The sequence below is a fragment of the Oxyura jamaicensis genome, chromosome Z, assembly GCF_011077185.1.
Source record: "Oxyura jamaicensis isolate SHBP4307 breed ruddy duck chromosome Z, BPBGC_Ojam_1.0, whole genome shotgun sequence".
NCBI lineage: Eukaryota > Metazoa > Chordata > Aves > Anseriformes > Anatidae > Oxyura > Oxyura jamaicensis.
Window position 1 is genome coordinate 45,897 of NC_048926.1, and position 24,813 is coordinate 70,709.

General features: G+C 43.8%; 1 protein-coding gene and 1 long non-coding RNA gene across 3 annotated transcripts; one reads left to right on the forward strand and one right to left on the reverse strand.

Annotated features, from left to right (window-relative positions):
• Window positions 1-326: 326 nt before the first annotated feature.
• Window positions 327-17,533, forward strand: CPLX4 (complexin 4). Its single transcript, XM_035309647.1, has 3 exons — window positions 327-493; window positions 3,667-3,754; window positions 16,896-17,533. Exons 1-3 carry the CDS (start codon window positions 327-329, stop codon window positions 17,121-17,123), a joined length of 483 nt encoding a protein of 160 aa, XP_035165538.1. The 3' UTR covers window positions 17,124-17,533.
• A 4,118-nt stretch (window positions 17,534-21,651) lies between these two features.
• On the reverse strand, window positions 21,652-24,761 carry LOC118155960. Of its 2 annotated transcripts, none has more exons than XR_004746083.1 (3): window positions 24,153-24,761; window positions 23,789-23,974; window positions 21,652-22,002 (listed from the first exon to the last, which is right to left on the reverse strand). It is a non-coding gene; the product is annotated as an uncharacterized LOC118155960 (long non-coding RNA). The 2 variants fall into 2 exon arrangements; XR_004746081.1 differs by having other exon boundaries at window positions 21,652-22,026.
• Window positions 24,762-24,813: the final 52 nt, after the last annotated feature.

The window sequence follows — 24,813 nt, forward strand, 5'->3', positions numbered from 1 at the left end:
TGTGTACACACATATATATAATTAGCTTACGGTATTAATATAAAAAGTAGGTAGCTGCATCTAATGATTTTTTTTTGAGTAATCTGAACCATCTGCCTCTAGATATTAAGGAGTTCACTCTTTAATCCAGATTATGGCTGACAAACTGGTTTTGGCATTCACATTTCACTAGTGCTGTGCCCTTGAAGAGCTTCTGTGGCTGTAGAAACTCTCTTATGACTGTCAGTTTTGAAAACATTTTTTGTTTGGCTTGGCTTTCTTGTATTTTTTTTTCTTGTAGCTCTTTTTTTAATTATTTTTATTTTTTATTTTTTCTTGAGAGGAGGATGGCCTTCCTAATGAAAAGTATGTTGAGCAACCAGGTAAAGAATTTGGGACTTGGAGGTGGAGGGGAAGAAAACAAAGAAGAAAGCACTCCTTCTGACCCAGCAGCCGCTGCAGGAATGACCAGAGAGGAGTATGAGGAATATCAAAAGCAAGTGGTTGAGGAGAAGTGAGTACCTGATCCTTATTACCAGCATGGCGCTGGTTCTTTGTGACTTTGTGCAGGTAAAAATAACTCAAGAAAAAGACAGACATTCCTAGGGTTAGGGCTTCAAACATATATATATATATATATATATGTATATATATATATATATAAAGCAGAAAAGTCTTTTTTGAAGAAGCTTTCCAAAATAAAACTTCACCAACTGTAAATGATAAACTATTGTGTTCCCCCTTCTCCCCCTCATCCTACACCTCTTTCCTACACTCTTCTGCTCTCACCGCAGCTTGATGCGTTGGATTAATTCTTAATCTGAGTTGCCTTATATATAACATTTCTTCACATGTACAAAGGTGGTTATATTGTAGTAGTTGATTTTAAAATGCATATGATTTGCTCTCCTAGAACTCCATGTGTAGTACACTTTATGTATATAATTCTTTCTTGGTCCATGTTTATCATGGCAGACACAGAAAAAGTAATGAGTGCTATGTAAAACAGTTCATATCTATCTAGAGAAAAGTTTTAAGATGGTTATTTCTTACAGCTGCATTTTCAGTTACCTCTCCTAAAATCTACTTGAATAAAGCAAAACTTTTCAGATGATTAAATGTCATTAATGTATATTTTTTTTTTCCTGTAATTATAATCTTCATCACTTGTTCTGTTCCAATATCAAAACAGAAGTAAAATAAAGGACTTTTAGTGTAAGTCAAATCATGCATAATTATAAAGAAAACAATTGACTTTTAAATCTCAGGTGCATCTGTTCTTCTAATGATCAATTACATAATGGTTGTGTAAATCCTTCACGTAAGATGATTATAGGTGAAAGGTTAATGACTGATGGAATTTGAGGTATCCAGGTCTGTATTTAGCAGCAGCCATTTCTATCATAAAACCTTGAGTGGGTAATATTCACTTTTGAATAAAATGAGGAATGCTTTGCTATTTCTTTTTATCACAGGATATTTGAAAGAGAGAGAATCAAACCAGGATTCCTGGAATGGGGAAAATGCAGGAAAAACTATTATTTGTATGAAGTTTTCAAGTGTGGTATGTCTGTTACATACAGAAGTGTATAGAGGAGTCACTGCAGGAGCACTTCTGAAAGTACAATTTGGAACTACAGTAGGAACATCTGCAGTACTTTCAGAGGAAGATGTGGCTGAGGACAGCACATGCTGTGTGGTTAAGTAAATGTGTGTCAGAAATCTTCGGCACAGGCAGAACATCTGTTTCAGGGCTGTCTGGATTTTACCCAGCTTTCAGCTGTACAGAGTGAAGGTCAGGGAAGTAAAGTGCCTTGCTGGAGCCACGCTCAGGCAGCGTTTGGCCCTTGATACATGACCGTCCTGTCTTTTTTTTTTGTTTGTTTTGTTTTGGTTTTAGTTATTTTTTGTTTTATTTTGTTTTGTGACTAATCTGCAAAAACGCAAGTACTGCGGTTTCTCAGCAAAATGTGTGATATGCAGAGACAAACAGCTGGCTTTTGCCAGCAGTCTCCAGCATGGTTCTAGAGTTTGTCTCCAGCATCAGAAGAGTTTAAAAGCAAGAGGAGGGCACCAGTTTGTGCTGTACATCAGCTCCTGGCTGTCATGCAATGACCCCTATATCTGTTTCCTGTAGCCACAAATCTTCACGTTCCTGGGAATAACTAAATCCTCCAGAACAACAGGGTGTAAGATCAGGGCCCAGGCAAGGTGGAAGATTGCCAAGTCTTCCTGAGATGCCAGGACAAGTGAAAAGCTCAAATCGGCCTGAATAGAAAATCCCCTCCTGCCCCCAAGCCTCCCAGAGCACCCAAAGGGATCTGTAACATCGCGGGGAGCACTACCCTGTGGGAAGATAGCCTGACACCAGCCTGGGCCAGTAAGGGCTCCTGTGGAGAAGGAGTGGGCAGGAGAAGATGAAGGTTGAGAAAGAAAGCAAAAATGTGCTGTAAGGAAAAACAAACAAACAAACAAACTTTCCCCAATCATCCATCCCATCTATTACTGGCTGAAAGAAGTTTAAGGTGGCTTCCAGTTGATGATGTGAACTAGTTCTTTTAAAAAATGAGAGAAAGAGAGAGAAAGAGAGAGAGAGATGCAAAAACTCTTTTGTGGAAGCCGAGGAAAGGTAATATTTCATTTCAACCTGGCAAATTTTCAACATGACAAAATATCTATACTGGAACAAAAACAATTTTGCCTGAGAATTTCTATGAAGCTTCTTCTGAAAAAAAAAAAAAAAAAAAAAAAAAATGTATAGTGAAAAAAAAAAAATTTTTCCTCATAATTTTTATAAACATTTTTTTTAAAAAAAAAAAAAAAAAAAAAAAAAGTGGGAAGGTGAATGATATCAAATGTTACCAGACATCTTTGACAACGCACAAATTGAAATTAATATCTAAGTAATCTAACCAAGAATTTTTATGAAGAATTTTTAAATCGAATTAAAGCATTTTATAAAATCACAGGCAAAAGAAGCACTTTTCCACAGAGAGAAGCTGTGGAATTAGTTGTGATAGGATATTTTGGAGCAATAAATGATTCAGAAAAGACTGGCAAAATTTACAGATGACAAAAAGCCATCCAAGGCTATTGAAGATGATGTAGGGCCAATTTCCAGCTCCAGCAGTCCCTAAACTACTGAATTTTGGAAGCCAGATAGTTATGATACAGGATGCCTATCCTGCTCTTAAATTCTTTCTTTGCCTGCTGCTGTCCACTGTTGTAGACAGGACTCTAGGATAGGTGAACTTTTTGGTCTGACCTAGAAAAAACGTTCTACCACCATGGGTTTCCAAGCTAGAAGAATGTCCTGTTTGCAGAACAGGAACATTGCCATCACTGTAAGTGCACCTGGTGGAGGAACAAGCATAAATTTTCTGCTCCGTGTATTGGAATTGCTACAGTGAGTGGTAACAGCCTGTACTGACACAAACGCCAGACAAGCAGTATTTCATTCTCTACAGTACTTAAGGGAGGTGCACTGAGAGCAAGCTCGGGATACAGGAATTTGAGCCCCTGAGCGTCACTTTGTTGTTATCGCTCCTTTTGTGCCTCTGAGCAAGTCACATGACTTCAGGAATAACTTCTGCCATTGTAAAAGACAGTATTTTATCAGTATCTTGAAGAAACTTTTTTTTTTTTCCTTTTTTTTTTTTTTTTTTTTTTTTCCTTTCTGATTTCCAGGATGGAAAGAGATGCAGCCTTTGCACAGAAAAAGGCAGAGAGAGCCTGTCTGAGGGTTCATCTGAGAGAAAAGTACAGACTCCCTAAGGTAAGCCTGTAGTTTGTGACTTCACCTACCTCAGTGGCTGTTTTTAGAGCAGACAGCGCCCATGTAGAAATCTGAAAGCAGCCAACTGCCTTCATTAGCAAGGTATCTGCTGCAGCTCAGTACAGAACCCAAGGAGGCCACAGCTATGGATTTTCCTAGTTACTGCTGGTTGTAGACCCCTTTTTTCCTGCTCAGCAGATGAATTAAATGGAAGGATTCTTGTATTAATCTCTGTAATGTCAGATCTGAAATAGGAGACTGGGCAAGCTGTACATCTGGTCTGACTGAGCCTTACAGCTAGTACATATGTTCTTAAATCAGCAATATACACCAGTTAAATAAAAAAATAATAATAAAATAATAATAATAATAAACCAGAAAGTAAATAAGCAAAACTACTGAAAACTTCTGCAAGCTGTACACTTGAACTCTCCAAACTTCTGAATGCTCACTGGTACTATTGTCTTCTAAGTAGGGCAAACAAACTGTCCATTCTTTTTTTCTTTCATGCTGCTTTTCCTTATTGCTGCCTTACTTTGTAAAGTATTCCCAGAAAACAAACAAACAAACAAACAAACAAACAAATATTGATATCAGAAGCTGCAAACAACAGAAATCTGGAGGTTTGTTAAAAGCAGGAAGCAGCCGTGATAGCTTCTGGATTGTGGCAGAAAGCTGTGGCACTTAGGTTTGCAAACAGCCAGTCTCTTCTGTGGGAGTGAATCAGAGGAATTTTAACCACTTAGGGTTGTCAGAGGAGGTTGTTACACCATGCACAGTATTCCAGGGCCAAGGGGTATTTACCCAAGAGTTGTAAAGGACTTTCAGATTATGAATGGCTATACTTACTGAGGTATGCTGACTGCCATTCAACCTCAGAAGGTGGCAAATGTGAACACGTTTAAAAACAAAACAAAACAAAAAAAAGGCTCCATAAGATATAGAGGGGAAAATAAATCAGTAACTGACTTATTTAAAGGAAATGTGGGGAAAACTACCAAAGATAGCTAGCAGATATATGGGCAAAAATCACGTGATGGGAAGAAGAGAAAAAAGGCTTTTGTGTCTCACAGCCCAACCTTTCAAATCAATCGGCATGCTCTGATGAGATGACTAATTATAAGGGTGAAAATGATTAGTTTTAGTTAAAACAAAAAAAACAAAAAAAAAACAAAACAAAAAAAACCTTTGGTCCAATTCCTTCCCCAGAGGCTCTCAAATTCCTTCCCCAGAGGCTGTTTGAAGAAAATAAACTGTGGTGGAATGGGATGGAAGGTCCATGAAGTACTAAATATTTAAAAGCTAGGAGAGAAAGGACAGTAATGATCAGTCCTCACAATGGAGAGGGTAAGCAATAAGATTTTGAGAAAAATCTGAGCTGTTTAACATATTCAGTAATGAGCTGGGGGAGTTCAATATACAGAAGTGTTAAAGGTGTTGAAATGAAGTCTTGCTTAAGCAGTTAACAACTTGAAACTGGAATGCAGTTTTAATCACTCTGTCTCAAAATGATAGGAGAACGACAGAAGCAATCTGAAGTATTGAATGGCCTTGGCACAAGCATCTGTTAAACGTGCCTGTGAGGGGATGCAATGGAGATGTGTCAATTCGTGACCACTGTAAAGGAAGTAAATAGAGAACAATAATACACTATTTCTAAACATCAGATGAAATCAAAAGTATTCCACAGAAAGTTTAAATCACTAGTGGGAGCCTGAGTGCTGATGTTAGGTTAGATACTTGTTTTCTTATAGTTGTTCATAGTTGTTAGATTAGATGAATCCCATCCCTGTGACCTAAGCTCTGACTTTTGTTATCTAAATTCCTCTGAATATACAGTGAAAATATGAAATCCTTCCCCCCCCCCCCCCCCCCCATTGTTTTTTTTCCCCAGAGGACAAGGAACATTGTTTTCCATTTCATGCAATATCTCCCTGTCATCCGTCTCTACTCAAACATCTGTAAAGCTGAAGTTACGTTTAGTTCCCATTCATTTTAAAGAAGTGACTGAAGACTCATCTGTGCAAACTACTACTGTGCACTTAGGGACTCCCTAAAATTTGAGATTGTTCTCGGGGCCACAGAATTGAAAGCTTATGAATTAGTTCAACCAAGTGTTTTTTGGCATGCGGGTGTTCTCTGTTTGTTATGCTTTTACATTTTATCCAGAGTATGCTGCACTGTTTGCTCCAACACAGTGAAAATAACTCGGGATTCTGTGCTTGGAAAAAATGTTTTTATGTTATTTTGTAAGCTTCTTCAACAGGCAGGAAAGTAGTAGTATGGAACAGTGTTTGCTCAGAACTGCTACTGCCAGGAGATGTTAGTGTTTTTGAAAATTTAATTTATATCCCCCAAGGAAGCATTTTCTTCTTAGCAGTTTTGGAGTTTGCGTATATTACTACTACTTGCCTGCCAGCTCTGAGTCGTTAACATTTATTTTCTGATCAGTATTTTGCTGATTAATTAAAATGGAGGAAGGTGAAGAATCCATCATATCTACACTTAGCTGCTAAAAATAAATAAATAAATAAATAAATAAATAAATAAATAAATAAATACTTAATGCAATACAGCCACTTAGGGACTCTGTCATCAATGGAAAGAAATGAGCACTTCTGGCCTCATCTAGCCAAACCTCCAGATAGGTGTTTAAGGTGGAGTTGGCTCAACTCCCAGTGATGCACGCCTCCCACAGAAGGGGTCACATTGCTACGTTAGACTAGCTGAAGTTAGGCGAGAAGCATTCCACCCCTAATCTATAAAACGCTGCTTCTTATACTCTGCTTTGGCTGGAATTAGCAGAACAATCACATCTTGCACTCTATGCTCACAAACTTGAGCTTAAATCTGAACTTAGTAAGACACTGGGGTGTCCTGGATTTCTGGGTTGGGTCCCTAATTATTGCCAGCTTGGTTTTAAGAGGAGAGATCAGGTTGTGATCTCAAGTCTTACTGACAGGACAGTGAATGGCAGAAGATTTGGATGGCCTTGCAACTTTTGGCCTTGTTTATCAGGCACTGTATGGCACTACAGTGAGGAAATCAATGCACCAAAAGGCTTTGATGTCTCCTGGAGAACAAGAAAGTTTGTCTTTGCTTGAATCAATGCTGTCTTAAGAAGTGTTATAAATAGTTCCCAGACACTGTGTAGTTTGGACTCTTACAAGGAGGGAGAAGAATATTTGTGTCTTGAGCTTACTGAATTTCTCTACTATGCACATGCATAACATTTATTCATTCTATGCTCTGGTTTCTCATTTGTTGTTCAGCCTAGCAAGCACTGCGGCTCTGCACAAGGTGCCTGTGACACAGCTTCTCCAGCTGCTGTTGTTGGCTTGGCAGATTTACTGGGTAAAGAGGGGAAGCTCAGGAAGCATTCCCTTTCCTGGGCGCATCCTGACACAGATGGCAGTGGCTGCACTCTTGCAGCCTGCTGCCCTGCAGGAAGCCTTCCCTCTGCTGAGCCCAGGCTGTGGCTGTCCCTGGGCTCGGGTCTGTGCACAGGCGCTGAGAAAAGGTCACTTCTGGAAAGGCTTTGCAGACTCAAGTTTGTGTAGCCTCCTTATTCCCATACTGTTAAAAAGTCATGTGAGTTCTCCCAGGAATTACTGAGCCTGAGCACTAGTGGTTTATATGCTATTAAACTGTTCTTAGCCTGGTTACTCTTTCAATGCTTGCAAAGGATTTCTTATGAGATTTATTCTTCCAGCTTTCTTAAGATGCACTTCAGGTACAGTTATGTGAAATACAGCGTTAGTGACTGGCTGAAATTTTTTCAGTTGAGCAAATGCCTCCTGAAAATGCCTCCTGGCTGTTGCCTGGATTTCCCTGTTTGCTTTTCCCTTCAAAAATATTGTTATGACCTTGTGATCTGTGCGGCCTCTGTTTTTTTTTTTTTTTTTTTTTTTTTTTTTCCCTCTCCTGCAGTCAGCAGATTTTGGGGATTGCTGGCCTGTCAGTCACATGAAGATACAGATTTCTCTGTGTTTTGGTGGCCCTTGTCATGTCACTCAGCTTCCAAATGGGATGAACTGAGTTGTGTTTAACTAAAGTCCTATGTTCCTGCTCTGTGAGGCATAACTACAAAGGTATTCAGGTGATAAACTCCAAGGAATTTCAAGAAAATTAAGAACCCATATTCCTCATTGATTTTGAGTCCAGGTAGATAGATTTTTTCTTATGATATCAATGTAATTACAATATTCTAGCAGTAAGTAGCCCACATTTTCCAGCCCTTTCTGTTCTGGGATGAGACATTTAATTGGGATGATGGCCCTAGTCAAGGTTGAGAACTATCCACAAAACTTCTTTGTTTCTATATTAATTAAGCAGCAGTAATTGAATGAATTATCAACAGGAAGTTCAACACACTCAAATTATTCTCCACTAACAAACTATTAATACCCCAGGGTATTTCGTTTGTGATTGCTCAGGGTTGCCATCACAGAGGTCACGTAACAGCAGGGAACACTGAGTCACCCCGAGGCTTGTTGTGACGCAACTTAAAGAAAAGCTGAAGGTAAAACCTTCCCAGGAGATGCTGAGTCCTGCAGTTTTAACTTTGTCAAAGCACAAGCATTGCAAAGTGGTTGAGCAAGGCTGAAGCTTCAATAATATCTTCTGATGTCTACCAGAGGAAAGTGTTTTACTGAAGTGAGGAAGAAAAATGCAAGGTTGCACAGCTACAGACCTAGAGCACTGTGTTCAGCACTGGGGTCCCCAGCACATGGATGTATTAGAGTGAGTCCAGAGGAGGCCACAAAGATGATCAAGGACTGGAGCCCCTCTCCTATGCAGACAGGCCAAGAGAGCTGGGGTTGTTCAGCCTGGAGAAGAGAAGCCTCCGGGGAGACCTTACAGTGGCCTTCCAACACTTAAAGGGGGCTGCAGGGAAGTCGGGGAGGGACTCTTTGTCCGGCAGTGTAGGGACAGGACAAGGGGGAATAGCTTTAAACTGAAAGAGGGGAGATTTAGATTAGATATAAGCAGCCCTTACTGCAGTTTTGGCCTCAGCTTGCTAGCCCCTCTGACACATTACCTGGCCTGATCCCTGTACTGGGATCAAAGTCAAATGTAACTGAGTAATTTAAAAACCTATCCTAGAGCATGTAAGGGATAAAATTGAATATGTATGCTTTTTCTGTGGAAATCACAACTAAATACTAAAACGTTTGCGACCATCTCTGATCCACTGTTTCAAGAATTACCTACTAAAACATCAGAAATGCCAGAAGTAAAGGATTTAGCAGTGAAGCAATTACAAATTAGGAAATTAATCAGGAAACCTAGACTCAGAAAGTGATTATATAAACACCAGTTATAAATAATGTATTTCTTCTAGGAGGTAGATGCTGTGTCTAACCCTGAGCTGTCAAAGGCCCTCTAGTGCCATTTTCATAAAACTGCACCATTCTTACGTGAAATCACAATTACTTGCTTGAACCTGAAGGCAAAATTTGCAATTTGGTTGAAAAGTGAACGAATCTTGTGACTTAGATAAAATCATACCATTTGTATTTAACCAGTCTGGCAGGCCTCATTCATAATCTGGGGTGAAAAATATTTTTTTCTAGCTTTTAAAAACTTGTATTTTTCAACCAAAACCAACCAACCCACCAGCCAACCATAAATAAATAAATAAATAAATAAACAAACAAACAAATAAATGGGAAAGTATTCTGTGGAGAAAGCCTCACCTAATGTACTTCCACTCACCCTTCCCTCCAAATGTATCAGAAAGCTTTCATAAGCAAATTTGAAGTGAATACAGTTTTATATAAAAACTCATTTCAGATCAAGAAACTCTCTGCAAGGGCATTTGGCTTTTAAAATTATCTGAAGACATATAGTTTGTCATTTTCAAAAATGGAGGACTTCTGCTACCCCTGTTGCTTCTCATATAAGTGACCCCTTTAAATCAAAGTGTGATTGGCCTTCTGCAGGGTGCTCCCAAGGCCACACACTTACTTGTACTTATACTTGTACTTACACTTTACTCTTTTTCACTGCCCAGAGGTCTTGGTATTATGGCTGCTCCTACAGACTGCACAGACCGTCTGCAAGGCATCGGACCTGCCTGGGCTGAGCCAAAGCCACTGAGCGCCTCAGCTCAGCCATGCAGTCCTGATGAGGCATTCAGATAGACAGACAGACAGACTGTGCATGCTGCTTGCACACAGCACAGGGCCTGAGGAACGTGCGGAATCCATGCTGTGTGAATAAAGCTGATTTTTTGTTTCTGCAGGGGATGTGTTAGGGAGCACTAGGCAGCTCCTCACAGCTCTAGCCTAGTGTCGGAAAGTTTAGCCAAACACAACTCATCTTCAGATTCCCTCTGAACAGAATGTCCAGCCAGAAGAAAAAGAGATATGCCTGGAGAAATGTGGATATATGTTAGCTCTGTGCATGACCGGTGTCATACATGAGATACAAGGAGCATCCACCATGCCCTTCTGTATTCATCAGCTGCAATATACCATTTGTTCTGGCCTGCAGGTACTCAGCAGAATGACAAAAACAGAAAGAGGAAAAAAATATCCTGGAGGCGAGTTTAATTACAGAAAGATTAATTATGCAAAACAAGGAAGTACAAGATTTTAAGTGGTTGATTGGATTGTTGGCCTAAATCTCTGGACATCAGCATTTTCATTAGTGGACATGTAGTAAAATAACAGTAGATTATTTGTTAGGCTTTGTTTTCCTTTTTGGAAGCATGTGCTGAAACAGCTACTGAACAGCTTTCCCCCACATCCTCTTCACACTCCATAAGGCCCTAAAAAGTGCTACTTTCAAAGGCTTAAGCATACCCACGTACACAGCTCTTGCATAAAAGCCAGCGGAGCAAGGTGTCTCTGTGGTTTTGGAAGTCTCCCATCTGCAGTGCTCTCTCCAGTTCTGTGAGGGTGTTAAGGTCTCTGCAGCTGCCCCTGGCTGACCTCCTACTGGTGCACTGCTGCCTCATCATGCCCAGGGCGTGCAGCAGTGGCCTGCCCTGTCTCCAGCAGGATTTGGCTGTGGTACACACTAAGCACAGCTTCAGTAAAAACTACAGAGGACCTGCATCTCAGGTAGGACAGGAGCTCTACGCCAGCAAAAAATTTATTACGCATATACTTTGCTTCCCTGATTTGCAGTGGTTTCAAGTAATTTGGCAGGACATGCTTTCCTTTTCCTTTTTTTTTTTTTTTCTACTTATAGAAAATACTTCTACATTTATTGCATGAAGGTCTCCTTTCTTCTTACCAACATTTATGAAAACAGGAAAAAAAAAAGATATTATTACATACATAGCGTATGTCCCTGAAAAAAAAAATATATTCTAATTATGCCAGCAAAATGCTCTCAGACTTGTGATAATGTAGACCAGCTACATTAGTTATTCTGAAAAATACAAGAAATCATATCAGGTAGAGCATTATGGGATAGAAACTCTGAATATTGCCAGTATCATTCACTAGCACACATTGCAAATGAAAGCATGAAACTCAGGACTAAGCAGGGCCCCCTTTTCACTTCGAAATCTACAGCTCCATGCTATCTGAGACAGATTTATAAGAGAAAGCAGTCCCTTAATGAACCTAATCCTATTAACAGAATTGTCAACTTAGGTTTGTCATCGGAAAGATGTTTTTAGCCATGCGACATTTAGTCTATGGACAACTTTTACCTCTGCAGAGTACTCAGTGCATCACCTTCATGCAAAACAAAGTGCATTTTTACCACTTATTTTGAACATTCATTTTGAACATTCATGCCAGCTGCTTTCATTCCACTTGCTTTCTTGTAAGCTGCTTTCCACACACACGGCAGGGCAGGGTCACCTTAGCATAGCTCTGGTATCTAAGATAGGGTGAAAAGAGATGTTCCACCATAAGCTATGTTTTGAAAGCTAGTGATTTGATCTCATCCAGTTTAGTTTTGTTTAAAGAAAGGCTTTCATCAAAAATACCAGTAGTGTGGGACTAGACTGAGCAACTCCACTAACTATGGAACTACCTTGAGAAACTTCATTTCCAGAATCAGGAAAGAGATATCAGTAATTACAAGCAAATGCAATAGAGAAGATCAGGCAGGAAAAGAAGATGGTCCTGGTGAGTTTGTGTTTGTGGGAACAGAAAATTACTTTCAGCATCCTTTTATCTGAAATTTGGAAATCGTGTTGTACCCTCTGTGGTTTTCCTGAAGAGCTCTGTTTATGGTCAGAGGAGTGTCATCTAAAAATGTGTATGCTAAAACCTTGCTAATGCATAGTGATGCAAGTAATAATGTGTTTACTAAACAAAAACAAGCAAACAAAAACAACAATGAAACAACCAACCAAAAAACCCTACCCAACAACAACAAAAAAACTTTTATTCACTTGCCTTCTACTTCGTCCTGCCCGGTGCCCTACCTGCGGTCCCAGCACGGCCATGGACATGGCGCAGGAAAGGCTCGCGGGGAGAGGCCAGGTCAGCACGGTGATGCTGCATCACTCACGGCGGCTCCTGCTCACAGGTCAAGTTGTCGGTGAGTTCTGGTTCTGTACACAGCTGGTGCGCTAAAAGGGACAAGAGACAGGATCAGGTCTGGGTTCTCCTACCGATGGGTCTCTGCCTATAGGCACAGGTAAATTTTATGGCAGGAAGCTAACCAAAAGGAAAATTATGTATCACTTAGTGATGCTGAAAAACAGTTTGGCTCTGCTGGGGATTAGTCAGTAAACTTTCATCACTTTTGCTTGCAGACTTGATATAAATAGACAGCCTGTTTTCTGCTTATGGCTGCCTGCCACGTTTCTACGGAGAACTCGGTGCTGGATTGCTCCCATAACAAAATGGATCTGGCCGAGTCTGATCCATTGACCCCCATTACTGCACCAGGTGCGTAATTGGGGTCAAAGAACATTCCCAGGCATTCAGACTCCAGCATCTGTGCTGTTGAATTGTCAGAATAGTGTCTTTCCCAGTTTTGGCCTGGGCACTCTCCCAAGCAGTTCCTAGGGCCAGTCTGGGAGCTGGGACAGGCATTCCCAACTGGGAGTTAGATGGGACCACCCTATTTTGTAGGGCAAGAGAACTTAATAGCATAGCCATGGGTCGTTGCAGGCCAGCTGGCCTTGGGGCATGAGACCAGTGCCAGGCATGTTTAATTTGCTAGGAATAGATGTTGTTTCTGTGTTCTCAGAGACCCTAAAAGGGTTGCTGAGCACTTGCAGAGACCTGGAGACTATGGAGATAGGAGAGCTAATTCACGAGGAGACAGGCCATCCAGCCTGCTGTAGTTTTACTAAGGGAAGGGAGGCTTTCTGTATGGCTTTGTCAGAGCCCCCCCAACCTGTCCTATCCACCAGCACTGCCTATCTGGGATGCTGTCTGTGGTCCAAGATGGGTGTATTCTGATGCAGGGTAGTGCCTCCATCACTACCGGAGCTGTACCTGGCTTTGAGCGAGTAACGGTCCCCACCTGTTGGCATGCTGGGACAGCAGGGAGCTGCAGACCCTGCTTGCACTCTGATCCCAAGCTGCTGCCTGCAACTAACAGACATGATTGTGCATTTCCAGCACCGCATTCCTGCTCCAGGCTTCCGGAAGCATGTGCTTGGAGCTGTATGCTCACTGTGTATGCAGATGCTTGCAGCAGCATTTACCTGACTTTAAGAACATTCTGTGGGAAAATTGTCTCATCTCTCCTTGTGAGAAAGCAAAGCTTGTTTCCACCAGGCTTAAAAACAAACAACAACAAAACAACAACCTCCCCCTCCCCCCCCCCCAACACTGGGTAAAATCAGATGTTTAAAGTAACATTTCCATTTAAACATCAAAGTAACAGAAACAGATCTGACAACTTTTAGAAGAAGAGGCAATGTGCATCTTGCTGGCTTCTTTGCTTGCTGTTGAGCAACCCTCCTGTGTTGGAGTTCGTATTAGCTCCCCTCAAGGACAGGCTGTATACCAAGAGGATAGAAGCAGGTGGAATTTCAGTGACTCTGGCAGGATTGTGCTGCTTTCAACCACATCTGGATACATTCATCTTTGGTCAGAGATCATTTTGAAACCCCAAACTGTGCCATGCATCACATCTCAGACTTCAGCAGGACAGGGGACAATGCTGCAAAAACATGCCAAACAGTAATTCAACTTGCCAAAGTTGCCTTAATGTGCATTGTATGGCCATTTCTCCACATAATATACACTAGCATGCAGTGATGATAAATTACAAGTAGTTCTAAAGGAAAGAAAATGTGTCATTGGCTGCTTAGGAGGACTTCTTCAATAAGTAGCCCAGTAACTTTTTATCATCCTTTACTGTGATGTGGGAGAATTTCAAAAGGAAAACTCCTCTGATAGCTATTGTTTGTGGATTAAAAGCTTAAACTATTGCTCCTGCTACACAATCAATAAAGAACACTTCTGCTGATTGGGATATTGTTACTAGCTCCCACAGATTTGATGGCAGCAAACCATATTCAACAGGGTCAGGAGATCTCCTTACTCATTTTAGCTACACGATTGAGTAGCATCAGTCATGATAAACCTCTCTGTATTTTTCAGAAGGGATGGGGGAAATCAGATTAAAGGGAAGTATAGTTATTACAAGCATAATGCTGTGCAAGTAAATGTAACAGTAAATAGTGGCTATGCAGTCAAGCATACCAGTCTGCTTGTTCTTGCAAAAGCCTGAAACTACACAGCCATTGCTCATATACATCCTTCCATTCACTCTTGCATTCATTCATTCATGCAAACCCAAGACCCCTCTCACTCTCAAAAACACCTCCTGCTGACAGCATTGCTACTTATTCATATCAGGCCTTTGCTGCTGTCATACTTCATTTTGGAGATGTAATGAAGCATTAATGCCTATCTTTGATATGTGAACTGTGTCAAAATATCCTGTTCTTCTGAGCTCAGTATCCATCAGAATCCACAACAAAATGTGAACAAAATCGCCATTGTTTGAAAAATTGACATAGCCCTACTGATAGAATGTTTCAACAGGCGGGCGGGAAGCAAGTGTGCCTAGTGCTTACTGCATCTCAGCCCTTTTAATTGCTTAACCAGTTCCTTCTCTTGTCTCTTTTTGCTTTCTCAGTCGTGCACCAAACCTCCAGCCTTTCTTTTGTTGAGTCCTCCTATTACCCCACTTACCAGCATTACAGCATTTCTCTGATTATGTGCCAGGCAGCCCCTGCTCTTCATCATGACTTGGAGTGCCAACCAAAGGCCTAGATAAGGTTTGGACATGGTCTGGTGAAGATGGAGACCTTTTCTCCAGTAGTTCTAAGTTTTCTTACACTGTGTGACCTTTGTATTGTGAGAAGTTCTAAGTAGAAGATACTTCATATTAAACACTCAAACTGGGCAGGCTCCTTTTACAGTTCACTAAAAACCTAGAAAGACCTCAGTTGTGTCAGAAATCCTATTTGCATTAATGCAGCTTTCTTCATGCCCCTCTGCCAATGTAAAGGGACTTCAAACGGGAAGGAAGGTCCTTTACTGTCCCTTCCCATTGCTAGAACAGCGAGCTGCTACAGAGCATTGGCATTGGCAGGGCCAAGACAGAAACTGCAGGGCCTGTGTCAAACCTTGCTGAAACCAGTTTTTGATAATCACCAAATCTCATCTCTCCCTTACTCTCTTTCGATTGCAACTGCTGCAGGCCATTTTCCAGTCTATTCTCCTGTGCATGTCTAGCTATTAAAATGGCAGGTATCCAGATGAAATGCTCTCTGGTTTAATATCAAATTTTGTACAGTTTGAGCATTATCTTTATATATATATATATACATATGTATGTATATATATATATATAATTTAATTGCTTCCTAACAGAAAGTATATGAAACACAAAAGTAATAGCAATCTTCCAGGCTGAAACTCCAAAACAGGAGTAGAAAGTAAGTTTCACAACTAGTGTGACTTGAATGAAACTGAAGGATTGAACAAAGTGCTGCTGATATACTTGTGGGTTTGTGGTAGACCTTAGCAGAGTGAGTTTTTTGCAGACCTCATTGCATGCATATGCATACAGCACCTGATTTGGGAGGGGCAGGGAGAGGGGCTGCTATTCGTTATGTAATTGTAGGCAATAGTTAGGCATTGCATGATAGCAGTAAATAATTCAGTTCTGGGGCAGAAGAATCTATTCATGATTATAGCCCTCTTGCTACAACATATTTCAATGCAAATATCTATATGGTGAATTTACTTGCTGATCCACTCCCTAATACAAAAGGTGGAAAGCAGTAAAGCTGATCAAATAAAGTCCTGTGGCTATTAGGCTTGCATTATAAATAGGACCTATTTTTAGTTTAAGCAAAATACATGCCATTTAGCAGCTCAGATTCACACTGTTTTTAACTGTCATTTATTTTACCTTCCCAACTGTAATGAAAACAAACAAGTAGTCTATCAGGCAAATGCCATACTTATTTTCATATAATGAAATGAATGGAGGATTAACAGCAATCTGTCAATAGCCTGAAAAGAAATGGCAGAAAAAGTGAGTTTACTTTCTATATTAGGTAAGAGGAGCTAACGCCTACCATGATATTCCAGTGGCCAATTTCTAGGAAGTTGACCTCCATCACTCAGCACCTGCATCTATCTGACTCCAGGGCAGCTTCCAGCAGGCCACTGGAATACCTGTGGTTTTCTTCCTGGTCTTCGCTTGGGTTCTACAAACTGACACACCACCTACTTTTACCTGAAAGCATTACAGATCCACAGCTACAGCCATCCTGGCATGCACGTGGAGCACAAAGTAGCCTTTTATTTAAAAGTGTAGTATCTTTATTTGCCTATATACATACATATATATATACGTATATATATAAGAAAAATTGCAAAACCCAAAGCATCCAGTGCTGAAGGGAAGGGTAATCAAGATGCAGCCCAAAGCCTGTGCAAGCCGGCAGCACAGCCTGGGCTGTTCACCTTCCTTCTCAAGGAGGTAACTACAGTGGGACAGCCGCAAGCCTCATGGAAAGACTAGCCAGTGGTGAGCACCCTAATGAGGTGTGCCAGGTACTGCTGCCCTGTGGGCAGGACCCACACCAACCAAACCAACCAAATGAACAAACAAAAAAGAGGCTCATTAGATCCTGGGGAAGCAGAAATACTCTCATGTACTGCTTTTATTTTCTGTTTTGTATCAGAGTGAATTGGATGAGAATCAAATACAGATGGCTGGAGATGATGTGGGTTTGCCAGAAGACCTTCAGAAGATGGTGGCAGAAGATCAGGTAGAAGAAGAGGACAAGGACTCTATCCTGGGACAGCTGCAGAATATTCAGAATATGGACATGGATGCGATCAAAGAAAAGGCACAAGCCACCTTCACTGAAATGAAACAGGCTGCTGAGCAGAAGTGTTCTGTGATGTAGAAGAGGCACCGCTATCCCAGGGCTGTGAATTCAACCTTGTCTCACGGGAGTGGGGAGAGAGGGCAGGCAGAGGAATGCACTTAGCTCTATAGCAGTAAATGTAAATATAAGAGAGAGAGATAGACTTAAAAACCTCCAGGGGGTCAAAAATTAAGTGCTGTGACTTGCTTAGTGCAAAGTTAGAAATGATCCTAATTTTTCAACATGACATTTTTCCCTGGGAAAAAAGATGGCTTAAGAAAAAAAAAAAAAAGGAAAAGATGTGCCTTTTTCAATTTTTTTCAAACTGATCAAGATGCTACTAAATGTGTATTTTTTTTTATTAAAATTGTGCTTCTGTTGCATAACATATAGGTAATCACTCATTTAATACTGCTTTCAAAAGGAAATATATATATCTGTAATAAAATGTCTGTTTCAAACATTTTGAAAGAAAACCAATATTCAAATTTTGACATTTTTTGCAAGACCTTTTTTTTTTTTTAAAAAAAAAAAGTTTTTGAACACCTCTGTACTACATATAGCAAAAGGCAAAAAAGCATAAAATGCTACAGCTTGGGACAATAATGTCATTGTACATAGGAACGAGTGGAGCCTTGTAGGAAACCAAGGCTTGGTAGCTATCAGCGAACCACAATCAACGAGCCATGCAGACTTTTCCAGGCTGCTCCAGTGTTGCATCCTGCAGGTCTTCAAATGCAGCTCAAATCTAAGCTGTCAGCACTGCCCCTCTGCTTGGCTTCTGTGTGAGCCAAATTCTGGGGCTTGGAATACCAGCATGTAACTTGTATAGGGTGAAATGAGCTCACTGAATTTATTCTAGGAGTTAGCTCCACACAGAGCTAAACATAAACCTGGCCACCCTGGAAGACAATGCCCAGGCAGCGCACCCAAACCCTGGGAAAAAAACATGTCTTTTGCTGGTGTTGAATCATTGAGTCCGCAGGACAAGCCAGACCCATTTCAACAGCCTTAGGTTCAGGACCAAGCAAAATTATTTTCTCTGTTTTGTTGTTGTTGTTGTTTTGTTTTGTTTTGTTTTGTTTTGTTTTCCTGTGGAGAAGCTAAGCAGGTGCTGGCCTGACAGCTCCCACTCCCCAGCAAGGGGGGCTGATGCTGGGTAATAGCTAGAGCAGCCCAGCCCCAAATGAGCACCCAGCTGGCTGCGTATGCCGCTGGCCAGGAGCCCCGAGCAACCTGAGCCAGCACAGGCACCTCTCTGGCCCTGCGGGGCAGAGCACTGTGCTTAAGGCAGGTGTGAACATCCGTCTGTCTCTGCACTTGCACGGCAATGATAGTTATCATGCATAATAACCTATACAGGGGCCATACTGCTCTCACACATGGCTGATGCATACAATGCTGCTCATGAGGAGCCCAAATACTACGTGAAATGAAGTACTTTGTAAGTTCTGCAAGAGCTAGTCTGTGAATAAAATATGCAGGTGATTGTGTGTAGCACCTTCCTACAGGTTTATAAGTCTCTCTCTCTGTCTCCACCCAAACAAGTAAATATATTAATTCAAAATGAATAAATCCACCAAATATGATTTGTCTCTTTCTTTCTCTTTCCTTCCCTCGTTGCTTCCCTTCTTTCCTCCCTTCCTGCTCTGCTCTGCTCTGCTCAGCTGTTCTCTCTCATCTCCTCTCCTTTCTCTTCTCCAAAGCACAAAAGATTGGTCTACAAAGCACAGAGTGCACTCCAGATGTGTAATTCACCGTTCTGAGTTCCCTTTGCCAGTGCTGGGTCATGTCCTTCACGACCCATGGAATGGTGGTGGCCAAGCCCTGATGAGTTAGAGTTTTGTGGAGAAAAATTGGGTGGTCCTACGGATTGGCTTTGTGGAGGGCCCCACCACCAACAGGGAGGATCTTCCGGGGCTGCAGAAGACAGCTGGCCTTGGACCCACCTCCCCATCACCATTCTGCTTGGCCATCTGGATTCTCTGGTGAATCCAGGGAGCGCCTGCTGGCTGCCCTTGTGCCTCCATGGGGCAGAGCAGGGCTCAGCCCTGGCTGAAGAGTCCCTGTCCCGCCAGCTGTGCACCGTGCTTGGTCCCACCCCACTGGGAGCTGCCGGTGCTGGGAGCTGGCCATGATGCCAGAGCTGACAGTGGAGAGGCAGGCAGAGGTGGCAGATGCTGGCCCTGTCCTCCATGGGACACATCTGTGCAGAAGGGTTCTTGGCTGCATGTGATCATCTTGGGAAAGCTTGGCAATGTCTACTCAAATCTAAGTTGCAAAGTTTTCTTAAATCCTGTTATTAAACATTTCCCCCACTGCAGTCCCCAAGAAAACATGCTTTCCTCTGCATTTATATAAAGCTGGTGGGTGTCTCCATACCGTTTTGTTACTCTACAGGGTAAATTATTTTATCTTTAAAACACCACAGTAAACAAGTCTAAGACTTTTGACCTTTGAATTAAAATGTGCCTGGGACATCATCCTGAAAATCTTATTGAAAGCATCTGGTGGTTTAAAGGAGCTAATTAAGTTCGTCAGCACATATAGGATCAGCATTTTCACGGTTTAAAGGGTCAGAGAAGAAAGTACAGTCAGAATCACCAAACAAGTGATTAACAAGATTCCAAAAAAATGTCAGGGTTAGCAGAGGCAAGCGGTGCTGGGAGGTGGCTGGGGGCTGGCGCGGGATGGGTCAGGGCTCCCCGTCCATGGCAGAGGACGCTGCCTGGCCATGGTGCTGGCCACAGCCAAGCTGATCTGCTGCTGGAGCAGCCTGGGCTGCCTTTGGCTCTGTGTGGGTCAGCATGATGGCCAGGGTCTGGCTGCAAATCTGCCCTGCTGGCTGAACCCGGGCAGCACTGTGCAGCTCACCCCTCTGGCACCAGCTGTCCCCATCCTCCTGCAGCAGCTGCGGTACCATGGGGTAAAAACTGCCCTGGCTCCCACAGCTTCCTGGGGATTCAGGAAGCTGCCCCGGGCACTGTCTGGAGGAGCCATGTGCTTATTTTAGAAGGCAGGAGTGGTGGTGGCTTCCAGCAGAGGTGGTGCTGAGGCCCCGCTGGGCTGCCGGCAGGATGGAGGGGCTGACAATGCAAAACCGTGACAGCTGGCACCCCAGGACCACCACTGCCAGGTGGCACCTCTGCCTCAGGAAGCTCCCAGTGACCCGTGGGCAAGGGCAGCAGGCTTGGGGTGAAACCAGCGGACCCCAGAGATGGCAGGGCCTGCAGCACTCCCAGCTGCCCGCATCCCCAAGTAGCCAGCGTGACCTCTGGAGCACACGGATCCCTCAGAGCTGGGCACAGCCATCAGCCTCAGGGGTGCAGCACTTCTCAGGGATGAAGCATTCACAGGGGCTCAGCACTGAGGTCTCCCCACAGCTCATTAGGTGCTTAGCCCTGGGGACAATTCACGGGGAGCCTGGAGCACAGCGAGCTGGCAAGCAGCATGCTGACCCCGATCTGACTCAATGGTTATAAATAAACGTATATAAATACATCAGTGTGTATAAATACATCAGTCTACATAAATACCTGAAGAGATGATGCAAGAAAAAGCAGGCTCCTGTCAGTGGTGCCCGTGTCCAGGCGCGGCGGCAGGGCCGTGGCAGAGCTCCGGCAGCTCCCCCTGCCCTCCAGGCCGCACTTCCGGGCCGGGTGCATGCCGCAGCCCTGGCCCAGGCTGCCCAGAGAGGGGCTGGGGGCTCCTCGGGGAGGTCTCCAGCAGCCGCCTGCACGTGGGGCTGGGCACCCTGCTCGGGGGGCCTGCTGGGCTGGGGGGGGGGGGGGGCCCGGGGCACCCGGGGCTGCCTGCCCACCCCGACCGTCTGTCTGTGAGTCTGGGATTCTGATTCTGTGAACTCATAAAGACAATAAAGTAAGGTCTTTCTTCAAGGTCTTTCACTAAATAATCTTTCTCCTAAGGCTGCTGGAACCTAAAGGTTTAGATCCTGCATGTGCATGCCTGTTTGTGTGTGCATGTGTACGCATGTTTTGTGCACGTGTGTGCAAATCCACGTGTATATATGTGCATGCACCTGTGCGCATGTGTGCATATGAGTACACGGCTGTATGTGCACGTGTGTGTGTGAGCTGCACGGAAGAGGAGCAGATTAAAAGCGTTAGGTCACATGGGAGCTACTGCCGGACCTGCCCTACCTGGGATTTGGGTTCTTACAGTTAATAGGATCGCTGGAGCTCAAGGCCGTCATCCCATCAAGATAAATGTCTCTGTTGCCCACTTTTAAGCAATCCGAATTCAATTAGGCTAATTGGAAAACAAGTAAAGAAGGATTTCATTAATATAGCCTTACAGCGTGAACCTCCACTCCCCCGCCCTGGAGGGATGTTCAAGTGTGGCAAACCCAATGCCCAAGCCCTCACACCAGGCCCGTGCCGCTCACCGTCCTGACGTGGCCACCCCCCCTCCTGCCGCACACCGGGGCAAGCACTGGCAGCAGCTCGCTCCAGCCAGTGCTCCCTGGGGTTTCTGTCCTGGTGGGGAAAAAAAACGCCAGCTCTCCTATGGATGGAGGAGAAAAATCCCACCAGAAAGGAATCAAGAAGTGACTGTCAAGGTACAAGTGCTGAAGTGATGGGGAGGCAGCCGCTTTCTCATACATCATGCTTTCAAAGAGGTTCTTGAACTGCAAACTTCCAAACTTCTGCAAAGAGAAAAGCAAAGTCAGTTTTTATAGCTTTTAACAATCTGTGATGTGATTCAGAGCATGCAAACTGCAGCAGGGTACAGGTTCCTGCTGGATGAATATTGGGGGGGGGCCCGGTCCCCCGTTGTCAATTTGCTGTCTGACCTTGAAAGTCCTGTTCATCTCTCAGGGTGGCAGTCCCTGCTGGACATCACTGGTCTGGAGAATGATTTCCCACCTGCAGACTGACTTCAGCTTCAGATGTCTTCTCTACAAGGCAGTACATTATTTCAGCTTAACATAAAGACAGGAGAAAAGGAAACAAGAATCTGGGGCATTTTATGGTGCCAATTTCACTGTGCAAAGCCCCATCCAGTACACTTGTCTTAACAGCATCAACAGGTTCAAAACTATTCCCATTTAGTTTTCATTATGCATAAACCAGAAATAGGCATTGGGGACAGCTGCACTTTAGAGATTCCCCATCTCAAGAACTTGTTAGCTTCCAAGCATAATTTCAGCAATAACTGTCGTAATAATGCATTGAAAATAAATAAATAAAAAGGTGGTGGAACAGGGGCCACGTTTGGAAAGGCAGCCTCTTGGAAATACCACCTACTTGATTACCTAATTAATATTCTCAGATCTGATTGCCCTGTACATTTCCAAAGAGAAATGGTCTTTGTGAAGCTGTGATGTACCACAGCATCTGTTTTTTAGGCTTCATACCTATGAGACATCCCAGGAGACTGTGACTGCAGAGGATTTTGCTAGCAGCCAGTGCATTAGACCCAAAAGGAAATGTTCAGATGCTTACCTTTCATTCGCCACCCTTAAACTCTCTCTGTTAGTTTCTGACTGTTAGAGGAACCATCAGAGTTTCTGTGCTGCAGTCAGAACCCCCCTCCTCAGCGCCATCTGATGCCTCCTGTGTGTATCAGGGCACCGCAGTCTGCGTGCATAAAGCAGGGCAAAAGAGAAAAAACAGCTCCAGGGCTGGAAGAGACAGAGCTGGTCTCTGCTCTGCTACAGTTTTTTTTCCATATTTTTAAATGTTTTGACCCAGGGAGTCGCTGCTTCCTTCAGCAATTCCACTCCCCTGCAAATAGGATGCTACAATTACACAAACAGCTCTAGACAGAAAATACATCGGTAATGATCTACTGCTGAGGAGGGAGGAGCCTGCTCTACTGGGGAGGAAGGTCTCTCATGTACGGTGCACAATGTGCACCCTGCTTTGGGGTGGAAGCCTTCTGCTGTATGTCACATTGCAAGTAATAGCAAAAATTTTTAGTCTTGTTCCTGTATTTGTCAATTTTGACAGGAACCTGAAAAGCTGCATTTGTGCCAAGATCCAATACCCTTAGTGGCTCTTAACTGCCAGGCCAGGGTCTGACCGAAAGGCTTATGCTGCTTCATCTCACCTTGCTTACCTTTTATTTATTTATTTATTTATTTATTTATTTATTTATATTTTTTTACTTGGATGTGTGTGTTTGTTTGTGTGCTACAACAAGCAAAAAGGAGTCCCAAGTGTGCCCAGGGTTTCTGGAGGAACAGGCATGTTTTGTGCTGGTTGTGAGTGCCATAAAAACCCAGCTCCAAATTAGAAGAAATTAGGGACATTGCACAGTTCATTCATCTTCGCTAATGGAGTTCTTGGGAAATACACATGTAGATTAAAGGAACACAATGGCCCCTGGCTGATTGCTTTGAGTACCCTCCAATGCCCCTACAATGGTATTGACTTGCTTTTTATATCGTGCACAAAAGCCACACTAACCTTTTTTTGTCTCTTCTGTTGGCCTCTTCCCTCTTTGCCAATGGATGGCTGAGCTTCCTCCCCCCCCCCCCCCCCCCACTCCCCCTGGAAGCAGTCAGTGAGGGCAGACCTCACCTGGAACTATTAGGAAAAGCTGCTGAGCTACAAGAAATTAACTTTGGGACATCAGGCCGTCAACCTTAAAAAGGTGTGGGCAAGGGCTGAAGCAAACACTGGCAATCAGGAGGAAGACACAAAAATGGAGTGAAGATTTCCTGAGGGAAGCAGTCATACCTTTCAGTAGCTAGTGTATCTGGAAGAAGCAGTACTGATGTTTTTCATTCACAAACACCCTCCTCAGGCTCGAAACGGAAGCATCTTCGAACCTAAATGCAGGCTGAAAACCACTCTTGACCCTATTGTGTTTGTCACTTTAAGTGGGACAAAAGATGGTTGGTACCTCAAAGAAACGGGCAGGTGCTAGCAGGAAGAAGTGATAAAGAGAAGGAAAGAGAAAGGCAGGCAAAATAATAATGCAGGAAGAAGTAAGCTGGAGGCAGGAGACACGATGCTGTTCCCCAGTTAGGACTGTGCTAAGCCCATGCCCTCCACCAAGCCCAGTGCAAAGCAAGGTGTGGGATTAAGCTCTCCACCTCACCTTCAAAAGCAAACTGTAGATGTCCCATGCACCCTGTCCTGCCCTCAAGCCTCCAGCCCCACTCCCTCAGCAGGGGACAGGGATGCCGAATTGGCTCCACTCACATGGCCTGTCCTCTGTCCTCTCGGGAGTGATACCAACAACTTGAGCCCAGACAATCCCTCCCACACCGATACCTCCGGAGCCAATCCTCCCAAAAAGCCCACGTGCGTTTTCACCTGGTCAATAAACATGGCTTGGAAAGCTGCCGGACCCAGGGCAAGTACCCCGTCGGAGGACCACAGCATCAGTTTTTACCCCCGGTGCTTTTCACCCTCTGCATTTAGCCGCGGGACAGTGCCACGGCCCCCTCCCGCCTCTCATCTGAGATGAAAACCGCCTCCGCGGCTGAGGCGCCCTCCAAAGGCACGGGACAGGCGTGGGCTGGAGCTGCCGGGGAGAGCAGTGTGTGTGCAGGGGTGCTCCGGGAGCCTCTTCCCCGGGCCCGTCCTCCGCGCTACCGGCAAGCGACCCCGCGGCCCCGGGCCCCGCCGTGCCGGGTCGGGCCCCCCGCCTGTCCCACGACGGCTTCCGACGGCGCTCGGCCGGCCGCGGGGCTGCAGCGGCGAGGCCCGGCGGGGTGCCCGGCAGGGCCAGCCCCGGCGGCAGCGAGGGGCCGCCC

Excerpts from the sequence above, each read along its gene's own strand:
- CPLX4 (XM_035309647.1), top strand. The coding sequence starts at position 327 with ATGGCCTTCCTAATGAAAAGTATGTTGAGCAACCAGGTAAAGAATTTG. Across the intron at positions 494-3,666 it reads AAGCAAGTGGTTGAGGAGAA|GATGGAAAGAGATGCAGCCT; the intron begins GTGAGTACCTGA and ends TCTGATTTCCAG. Across the intron at positions 3,755-16,895 it reads AAAAGTACAGACTCCCTAAG|AGTGAATTGGATGAGAATCA; the intron begins GTAAGCCTGTAG and ends GTTTTGTATCAG.